The 10,637-nt window shown below is 40.5% G+C and overlaps 1 protein-coding gene across 1 annotated transcript in view; it reads right to left on the bottom strand.

Annotated features, from left to right (window-relative positions):
* Window positions 1-5,337: 5,337 nt before the first annotated feature.
* Window positions 5,338-10,637, bottom strand: part of RERGL (RERG/RAS-like) — a 20,691-nt gene continuing 15,391 nt past the window's right edge. Inside the window, exons 3-4 of the mRNA XM_009333016.1 lie at window positions 7,368-7,516; window positions 5,338-6,327 (exon numbers count right to left, since the gene is read on the bottom strand). Coding sequence (XP_009331291.1) covers window positions 6,045-6,327; window positions 7,368-7,516 — 432 coding nt within the window. The 3' untranslated portion in view covers window positions 5,338-6,044. The remainder of the gene's footprint in view (window positions 6,328-7,367; window positions 7,517-10,637) is intronic.

The following is a 10,637-nucleotide window of genomic DNA, read 5'->3' as shown; positions in this document are numbered from 1 at the left end:
TCCTGATCAATCATATGAAATAAATTTAGCATTAAATGACCCAATGGTCAGCTCAAGTTAGATGTTAATTGTCTAACCATAGGGACTCAATTGACTTTGTAAAGTAGGACAGATGGGCTCTGTAGGGCCGAAGATGAAGGGCAAAACAGCTATTGTTGAACCCCAGGAGGCCATATTTGGAACATGATTCATCTCACCTAACTTTAGAGATCCCCAACCCTAATTACCTTTATAGTTGGTGGAGAGTTTAATGCCTTTTGGAGCGTGATTCATCTATGTTATTTGAGGCATCACCTTCATGATGTAAATTGTTCGGTAGAAAGGCATCTAGCTGAGATGGGAATCTAGAAGACCTCCATATTGGGCCAGGTGAATCCAACCTTGGAATCTTTCCAGTAATTGACCTTGCTCATTTAAAGATTGAAGTAGTGTATCTGTACTACAGCTTACAGATAAGAGAAGAAACACTCTTGCCTAACTCTGCCTTAGCTCCCTGCCATGTCTCCCTGTCATGTTCTGGGGATAATACCTTCAGGAAGCTGTAGAAAGACAAGGTGGAGGTCAGACCTCTTATCAGATCAATAGGTGTAGCTGGGAAAATGATAGAAGCTTTCAAGCCCTTCTTGAGGATATTAATATGCATGAGTGGTATGTTAACAGGAAACCTTTCAGCATCTTAGACGAGATAGCTGAACTTTATTTCAGTGAAACAGCTGAGCTCAGAAGTGTCAGTCGTGAGAAAAACCTTACCAACATTTGCAGTTTTATTAGCAAGGATGCTGTCAAACGAAGCCTATGAAATGTCATATTGTTAAGCTCAGCATAATCGATAGCAGAATTTATAGTATTGGAAGGAAGGAGGGTTTTTACCTGTACCTTGTGATCAGCGTTCTTGGGTTTATTAGCATTGATGTTTCAACCTGAGGAGAAGCTGAAAGGCTTCGTTGCTCACCGAGGAGGATGACGTGTGAGCAAAAAGCCACGAGAGGGAGCTGTTGGAAGCAGCAAAGCTGTCGGGTTTCCCCTCATTAAGCAGCGTGTTACTTTTAAAAGGCACTCAGCAAAAGACTGTTAAACTTTCAGAGGCTCACAGCATCTTTAAAATAAAGTTTCTTCTAGTAGGGAACTCGCCTGAAAAGTTAGAAATCTCTTTTGGGAAAAAACCTACAAGCAAAAACATGCATGAAGCCTATTTAAAAAGTTGTGTCTATTAAAAATGAAATCTTCACTAGATACGACAATGCCCGTAATTTTAAGGTCAAATGTTTTAATTTCTGCTTCCTTTATATTTATTTCAAGTGGTAAAATACATTATGTAATATAGATACGATGCCATTTCGCTGCTGAATATGAACATAGGAGTATACGAGGACACAGACCTGCTTAGATCGTTTGGCTCAAGCCCCATGATAACAGCTCTGTTCTCCACTTGTCTCACTTGTAGTACATACTTCTCTGTACTGTTGGAGTCCTCATTGGAAAACCCCTGGATGTTTTACAGAGTTCAGCAGAAATTAAACACATATCTGAACTCCTAGCCAGTCTTAAAAAATGAATGTGGCAGTAAATGGCTCAAGTCATGTCAAATATATAGGGCTAAACGTGGATATTAATTATATAACCAGAGGGACTCAATTTACTTTGTAAAGCAATTAAAAGAAGACAGAAACTTACAGTCTGTTTCTGGAAAAGAGTAATGTCTGTTTAAAAATAACTTCCTACCCAGAATAGCCTGCCTGTCTCACATAACATCAATTGTGGGGGGAAAAAAAACAAACCAACCAGGCATTTACAGCACTTCTTCTTTATGAAAAAAATCAAACCCAAGTTTTAAAACAATAGACATTGACAGTTAGGTGCCCAGATCCACATTTAGGCATGTAAACAAAGGATTTGCTTTTCAAACTGGCTGAGCAACACATTAAAATTTAGCTTCCCCTTGTGTTTATTCTCCATGGGCAGGTTAAGGCAATGAAAGCAGCCTGTGTTCCTGGGGACAGCTTTAAGGAGGTAGAGGGTTCATTTTTTTAATCTAGAATACAGTTTAATATTGCTCTGGATTATTCTAGTAGTCTGTCTCTTTTTTTTCTTTTTTTTTTTTTTTAATGTATTTCTTGCTCCAGAGCAGATAGGCAAGGATTCCTTGCAAGCATATTAATCAGAGCTGGAGTTTGTTCCTATACCCATAAGCATAGTAGGTCTGTATGAAAACTTCATTAACCTAAAGCACCTGCTCCAACAGGCATCCTGACGGAAAGTCAGTGTACTCTTGGATAGTTTACTGCATTTTAGTTTTGCTTTGAGTGGTCTTCTTTACAGTGTACCCTCTGAAAATACCATTGACTGATCCGGACCCAGCTGTCAGTGAGAGCATCATACCTGTTCAGGCCGATAGCCACAGCATCCGTCCCTCTCTCTGCCTCCTGGCTGGACAGAATGCCAGGATCAGACATCTTCCAAGTGCACCGTCTTCAAAGCAGTGCCGTCAGATAGACAGAAAGGAAAGCAACAAGGCTGTCCCTGCATGACTCACAAGGTCTTTGTGCTTCAATGTTCACCCTTCATAATCACTTTAGAAATCAGCTTCTAGCAACGAGCTAGAAGAACTATGGTAGTTACTTTTGTCTTCAGAGTATAGCACAGCATCAAAACTTACGATCCACCTTTTTTATTGCTAGCCTGGTTTAAATGTATTAGAAAGAAACAGCATGTTTTGTTGGTCTGCTCAATACTGCACTTAATTATTCCTTCTTCCAGGAGTATCACGCTTTAAGTTTTTCTGTGATGTTTTTCCCTCTGCCCTGTTGTGAATGTGACCATACTGGGATTTACAAAAAGGAAGAGTTTAATGCATACAGACATGACAGCAGAAAAAGGAGCTGAGGTTGTGTTTGTCTCGATTGTTTATTTCAAAACTATAGTGAGAAAGAACTTCAAAAAACACCTGAAAGCTCTCCGAGAGACAGCATTTGAGAGGCAGGGGCTATTACCTTTATAATTCAGTAGAATCTCTTTGCTTTTACGTCACTGTTTCTAAAGTAAAAAAAAAAAAAAAGTTGAAGACAGGGAAAAAGAACATCAATTCTGAGTGCTTTTCTCAGGCAAAATTTTACTGAAAGTAGAAAGTTCATATAAACAGGACTTCCAGACATGACAGCAAGAAACTTAACTCTTGCATGGCAATCTCAAAATCTTTTGGTGAGAAAGAACGGGGTCGTATGCTGAAGCAATCCATGGCAACACAAACAGCTCGGTTTCCGCTCTCTTCAATGAGTTTGATATGCTCTAGGCGATGTCGCTGTCAAGGGTGAGCATCAATCAGTTACATCATTTACTTTGTTATGCATGCAGGCTTCTTGCTTGCATTTTCAAATGTGGCTGAGCAAGTAACATATTACCTTCACTGTTAAAACTCCAAGAACACTTAGGAATATGTATATATATCAGTCTTAAGTATCTTCTTTTTCTTTAAAAGGCCTCTTTTAAAAAAAAAAAAAATAAAATACTCTGAGCAACCTGATCTAGTTGAAGGTGTCCCTGCCCACAGCAGGGGGGTTGGACTAGATGACCTTTAAAAGTCCCTTCCAACCCAAACTATTCTATGATTCTATGATAATAAAATACTGCTTTAAAATTGAATTCCTTCCCAAATTCTGCACGTACCAGCAATAAAAGGCAAGTGAAATCCTGATCCTAAGAACATCGTATTATGTCTATACTGGGTGCTTTAGTATGCTTAAGCCTGAATGCATCCTGTAGCTGTTTCAGCTGGTTTTCAGATGAGTGCAACCTAGCACATGGGCCAGAAGACAGCCACTCTGTATTCCAACACTTACCCCATCTGGACAAAAAGAGAAGGAAAACTGTGGGCTATAGTGCAGATTCCACCTATCTGGACGTCCACATTCCCATTAATATGAGCAAATCAAAACTGATTAGCTTCTCTGTGGCTGTCCTGACAATTTTTTAAAGGATAAAGAGTTTTCAAAAAGAAGTTCTCTACTGTTTACTGTATAAAGGTACATGAAGGCTCCTTCGCTGTGTACAGGAAACACAGCTAGAGGCTCTTTTTTTGTGCAGGTGTCTGATTCCCAGATTTACTTTTACCCATTTGAATTCCAGATCTGCATGGTGCTTCACTTTTACAGTAGTCAAAACAAAAAGTCTGTAGCTTTATACCACAGTAAAGAAAAAAAAAGCATTAATACACCCATCTTATATCCACTTTATTTAATACCATGGCAGTAAATACAGATGGAGTTCTCAGATCTGGCAATGCTAGAGCTGGCAAGATACAGCTACCTGACAGATCAACAGTCTATTAGTAGTTCTGGAATTCCGTGTGTGCTGGAAAGCTGAAGGGTGTACAGGAATAGTCTTCAAGTTCAGCCTCATAGCTACTGACAATACAGTTCAATACAGTACTCCCGATAGGGCAGAGCAGCATCTGCATAGAAGAAAAGCAACACTGTGCCTGTCAACACTGAGAACTGTATTCCAATATTTGTAGTCTTAAAACAAGTGAAATAAACAGTATCTTTTCCTTAAAAAAAAGGAAGGGATCTTTGGTCAACGCTTATTAAAATGTGCTTTAGTTTTATTTTACAACAGTAATGCTAAGATTATATAGCTTTTTTTTGTTATCTTATGGGGTAGACAGTTGAAAATCAGTATTCTGCTGTGACTGATAAAGTAAACAATGCAGGTAAAGTTTCAGAGCAGAGGTAAGCTTCAACTCAGCAACTTAAAGACTGAATACCAGCTGTCCTCTGGAATGGGCAGGAGGCAGTAATTCATCTTCAGATCACTTCTCTTCCCTTTCATAACTTCTGTATGAGCACAGCACTTTCAAACACACTGGGCTAAGCCCTTATTTAGTTAAGTCTACAGTAAGAGCTCTGAATGTCAATTGACAACTTATTTAGACCCGTCTGATGTTTAATATCCACATTTGCAAAGTGTAGCTAACATATGCCTTAGTGCTCTCTCAAGTGGCATTTCAATACCATAGTGATGACCAGTTGTAAAGACATTGGTCCTTAGGAAAAACACTCTATGCAAGTTAGGAGCACAGGTCTTACCAGCAGGCTGACCTTTAAATCCAGGCAGACATCCTAAAGAACTTGTGCTCTTTACCAGTCCACGTGCTTTTCAAGCTTCCAGTCCCATCTAAAATTTAACAGGCACATCCACCTTACAAGTAAGGAAACTTTGTTACAGTCTACGAAAACTGCTCTGTGAAAGGGATCAGCCCAAGATGTTACACTGGCCCTAGCCATAAAATTATTTCACTAAACAATGACCTTGCCAAAACAGTCCAATGCTCACTGACATTTCAGTTCCCACCCTCCTCAACCTTCTCTACTTTCTTTCATCCCTCAAAAAAAACCCCTGAAACAGAAAACAATACTGCTTTGTTTATCTGCTTCCCTATTTCTGGTGCCTCTGCACAGCAGCTTTGTAGGTAAATACCTTTTGTAGATTTGGTGTCTAAGCATTTAATTTATATTTCAACAGGTGTTAGGCACCTTTAGGCACATGAGGATCTAAGCCATCCATCCTTGAGTTAAATACACACATTATCACATACAGCAGCAGTATTTTGCTTTTCTTTAGCGCAAGTGTTCTTGCACAAAAAAACAACTACTTCTCAGAATTCTGAAGTAAGATTTTGATCAGCAAGGCTGAGTTTATTGGAAATAACTGTTTATACTTCAGTCACACCTAGAAGTTCCATCCAAGACCATGTTGGTGTTGAATAAATACACACTAAAACCCTCCTCTGAAGAACTTACGAGATAAAAGGTGAGAGGAGCATCTTAGAGTTTAAGTGACATAGCCCTAACAGTAAATCTGTAGTAGAACTGGAAATAGGTCAGGTCTTCTAGGTCTAGACCCTGTCCACTTGACCATACTGTCTCCCACCTTTGGTTTCTACTGTCTTACTCCTCCAGACATTGACCTTTGGAGGAAACTGACTGAATCCCAAGAGCTCTCTGTGCTCCATTATTTCAGCTTGTTCCTACTTCAAGACTAACCATCTTTTACACAGATTTCCTTCTCTTTCCAAACACATTGTTGATTAACTTGGCCATTGACTTTGATCCACTTGGTCGTCTCTTTTCCTTCACTTTGAAATTTGAGGTGATATTCCTCAGGACTTTCATGAACATTGCCACAACTTCCTGATAATGTTCTGCTGCAGACAGTTCACAGAATTGGCACTTGTTATCCATTGCCAGCTTTTGTCCTTCATCCCAGCCAACTTCCCTCATGTGGCATAAATCCTGTTTGTTACCCACCAAAAATACTGATGACTCAAGCATTCTGAAATCAAAAAGGTTCCGATTAGAGAAAAGATATGTTACAATACTGTGCTGTATGCAGTGCTATATACAGCGTGTACAAAAAGTATGTTTGTTCAGGATAATAAGCATCGCAAAAAACCCAAAAGAACAAAACAACCCCCAAACTAACCCCCTAACTCTACCTTGCCAGGTAGAGTTATAGTTTTCCATTTGCCATAGTCAAACGTCAAAGGATGTTCCAGACAAGCTATTCTCTATCAGTAAGTTTTCATTTGGTTCCTCTACTCAGTGAATTCATGCATCTTTCATCCACTGCAGTTTTCATACTCTATACTGATGAGTATATTGTCAGCTCCTGGACTTCATGAAGAAGCAAGCTGATCAGTGTGTCCATTTGTAGACAAAAGAGTAGAGCCAAAGAGATGTGTCAGTGGCATAAAGTGTTTTTTTTCTTTTTTACTCCACTTCTGATAAAAGGAAAGGATTTCATTCTCATTTATTTAGAAAGCACCTCAGCTGACTGATGCAGGAATACACACCACCATATATACTCAGACTTGTAGTTTTGGTGGTTCTTTTTGAAAGGAAGTAGTTTGTTTCTTACCATATGGTCACCCATGTGCACAAATAATGTTGGGGTCACCGCTAAAGGCAGTTTAAGAGACATTCATGTTATTAGAGTCATTTATTGTGGGAAATGCTTTCTTCAACCTCCACATTGGTGCATTTCCATTGGTAATAGAGTGGGCGAGTAAAAGCATAGACTGACTATACCAGCTTTTTACCCATGTAAATCACAGCAGACAGATTTATGGCAATTATTTAAATAGTAGTGCTGTAAGAAATAAGAACAAAAATCATGATGTACTTGGCTTTGGATACAGTGAAATAGATTGCAATTTGCAGTACAGTTTACCTTCAGGTACCTTATTGTTGGTATTGTGTTATGCCACTAGGATGCTGCTGGATTTTAATTGCTACCAGGATGCCTACAGCTCACAGAAATGTTCTCAGCTTTTTTGTATGTTTGCTGAAGGAAACAAAAATAATGCCACTTACTTTTTACAAGCTCCTATGTGAGACTCTCGGATCCTGTACAGCAATGCTTTTGCAAATGCAAATGATGCTCTGTCACTGATGTCGTAAACAATGATAAATCCATCAGCCCAGTGGAGCTCATCTGTGAGGGAGAGCTTCCCCCGCTGTGGCTGAAAGAAGTTCAAATTCACATGCAAGAAGAATGTTACTGTTGTCACTTCAGAGCATTTTCTTTGTCAATGTGAATGAAAATGTTGTATCCTTTCTTGCAAAAGATATTAATAGGACTAGGTGCTGGCATTGAATTCAGGTGAGTCCTGCTCCAAAAGCCTAATAAATAACCATCACTACAGATGGCACTTTGGATCATTGAGAAATTTGTTATGAAACATTTATGCTTTGTTTAAGCAGTAAAATTGCATAACCTGTACAGCCATTCTTATGCTGAATATTCTGCAGAGCTACAGGAGAATGAAACATACAGGAGCCACCAGTATTTCTGCTCTTTATGGTTAAAGCTCTGTTTTGCATGTTCCTAATATTCTGACTGTAGTGAGCTTAATTTGAAAAAAATTCTTTGTCCCCACTCATTTCTTCTGTTTCTTCTTTGCATTGTTCAAGTCTGAAACAGTATTTACCCATAGGATAAATTTCTACAGGGCTACCGGGGAAAAAAAAAATCTCCTTTCAAGCCACAGCTGACTAATAAAACTGGTGACAAAAGTCACACAAGCGATAATGGGGTTGTACCAGTCCTTGAGTCCCTTCACCCCAAGAAGGTGTCACACTTGATTTCTAGAAAGCAACAGCTGCAACCTGTCCCATTAAGCTAAAGGATGTAACTTCAAAACTATTTTAAATTAGCTTGTCCCTGCAGATGATTTGGCAGCAGCTAGCAAGACTATGTGACCCAAGATAGGCAAAATACTGGAAGCTGACAGAAAAAAGAAAAAGAAATCAACTTTTGCTCTGTGGAAAACCCATCTCGGATAGTAATTTGAGGACTGGTTAAGTTGTTCCCTCACTAGTTTACTATTTTGCTCCTTGCAATGTATAGCCTCCAACAACATCCCACGCTGGTTGCCCTGATTAGCTCAGCATCAGGGCAGCGCTGTAGCATCATGAACAGCTGTACTGGGAAGGCTGTAACTTACCATGAGGGATGGTAACTGAATGCTGGCAGTGAAAGGAGATGCATGAGAAAGAAAAGATGAAATGGGTTTTCAGAACTATTTGAATACTTCAGTATCTTTAATACAACAGATTTTTAATATTGTGTGCAGGTTTAGGGGTGGGGCAGGAAAGGTGATTTGTGTGTGTCACAGCTGTTTCCCAGATGGATCATAGAATATCTCAAGTTGGAAGGGACCCATAAGGATCATTGAGTCCAACTCCCTGCTCCTCACAGGACTACCTAAAAGTAAATCATATGTCTAAGAGCATTGTCCAGAAGCTCCTTGAACTCTGACAGGCTTGGTGCCATGACCACTTCCCTGGGGAGCCTGTTCGAGTGACCCACCACCCTCCCAGTGAAGAACCTTTTCCTAATGTCCAATCTGAACTTCCCCTGATGCAGCTTCATTCTATTTCCTCCTGGAAAATGGAATGCAAAAACTGCACACAGTACTCAAGATGGGGCTACACCAGTGCAGTGTAGAGTGGGACAATCACTTCCCTGGCTAGCTGTGCTGTGCTTGATGCACCCCAGGACACAGTTAGCCCTTTTGGCTGCCAGAGCACACTGTTGACTCATATTCAACTTGCCATCAACACAAACCCCCAGATCTCTTTCCCCAGGGCTGCTCACCAGCCTCTCATCCCCCAGTTTGTACATATAACCAGAATTACCCCATCCCAGGTGAAGAATCCAGCACTTGCTCTTGTTAAATTTCATAGGATTGGTGATTGCCCAGCTCTCTAGTCTATCCAGATCTCTAAGGCCTCTCTACCCTTGAGGGAATCCACAGCTCCTCCTAATTTAGTATAATTGGCAAACTTACCTAATGTACATTTGATTCCTGCATCCCGGTCATTTATAAAAACATTAAAGAGCACTGGCCCTAAAATTGAGCCCTGGGGAGCCCCACTGGAGACTAGCCACCAGACTGATGTAACACCATTTACTATAACTCTGAGCCTGACCCATCAGCCAATTGTTCACACAATGTATTATGGACTTGTCTAGCTGTATGCTGGACATTTTGACCAGAAGGATACTGTGAGAGACAGTATCAAAAGCTTTGCTAAAATAAAAAAAACACATCTGCTGGCTTCCCTTGGTCAATGGGTGACCCTGTCATAAAAGGAAATTCAAGTTAGTTAAGCAGGATTTTCCCCTCATGAACCCATGATGAAGAAACAGTGAGGTTTGCAGAACAGGGATCCAGCTGCTAGAGGGAAACCTCAGAGAGCAGCAAGATTTCAGGAAACAAACAAAAATGGGGGCTCTTCCTTCCCTAGTTTTGCCTCCTCTCAGAACCCGCTTTTCTTCACCAGCTCCCATGGGATCCAGGACCTCCATACCCCATCCATCTCTTTCTAGAATCACCAGTTCTATTGGACAAAAAGCAATACCACCACTATTTGCTGCCTATTCTTCTGCAGGCACTAAAGAGAAGTCAGGAAGAGAACAGGAGAAGGCAAACAGCTAACATTAGGCCTTGTTCCTAAGAAAGGACTGGGACAAGACAGCTCAACGAATGCTGGCAAGAGGAGCTGCCCTTAACACAGCTGATCTCTGGTCTCCTTAAAAGGAAAAAGGTGCCCAAACTGTAGCAACCAAAGTCGCTACCCATAATGTAGTCTAATCTGCTTTACCCTAGATAGCTGCTACTCCCAATGTTTCAAGTATCTTAATAAAGAGTTGTTTACATGCCACAGGATTTAATGACAGTAGGTGGCAGCTATAGACGGGCTTAGGAAAGAGGTCTGAGGTAGGTGGAAACAAGTCCACAGAACCGTAGCTTCTAACAGATTGTATGGCAAGAGAGGACTCCATAGTGTAACATGGCACAGTGGCTATTTCAGGATCCCCATTACCCTGGGACACGCAATGCTGTTGCTTGTCTCTAGGAAGGCTAATTTGTTTGGTCATTCATTTTGTGTGCTCACTGGGTTAAGTTTTTAAGTCCTTGAATTTAAGTCTGAGTCAGACTTTCAATGCTTTGGCTTTAGCATTCGTTATCCTAGTTGGTAAGAGGCAAGATCACTGCCCAAAAAGGAACCTTGCAAGCAAATGCTATTAGCCAGACAGACCTACCCAGGTCTGCATGTGTTACACAGTACCAAAGT

This window comes from Pygoscelis adeliae, unplaced genomic scaffold (assembly GCF_000699105.1).
Source record: "Pygoscelis adeliae isolate BGI_AS28 unplaced genomic scaffold, ASM69910v1 Scaffold38, whole genome shotgun sequence".
Taxonomy (NCBI): domain Eukaryota; kingdom Metazoa; phylum Chordata; class Aves; order Sphenisciformes; family Spheniscidae; genus Pygoscelis; species Pygoscelis adeliae.
This window is presented reverse-complemented; position numbering and strand designations above follow the sequence as displayed.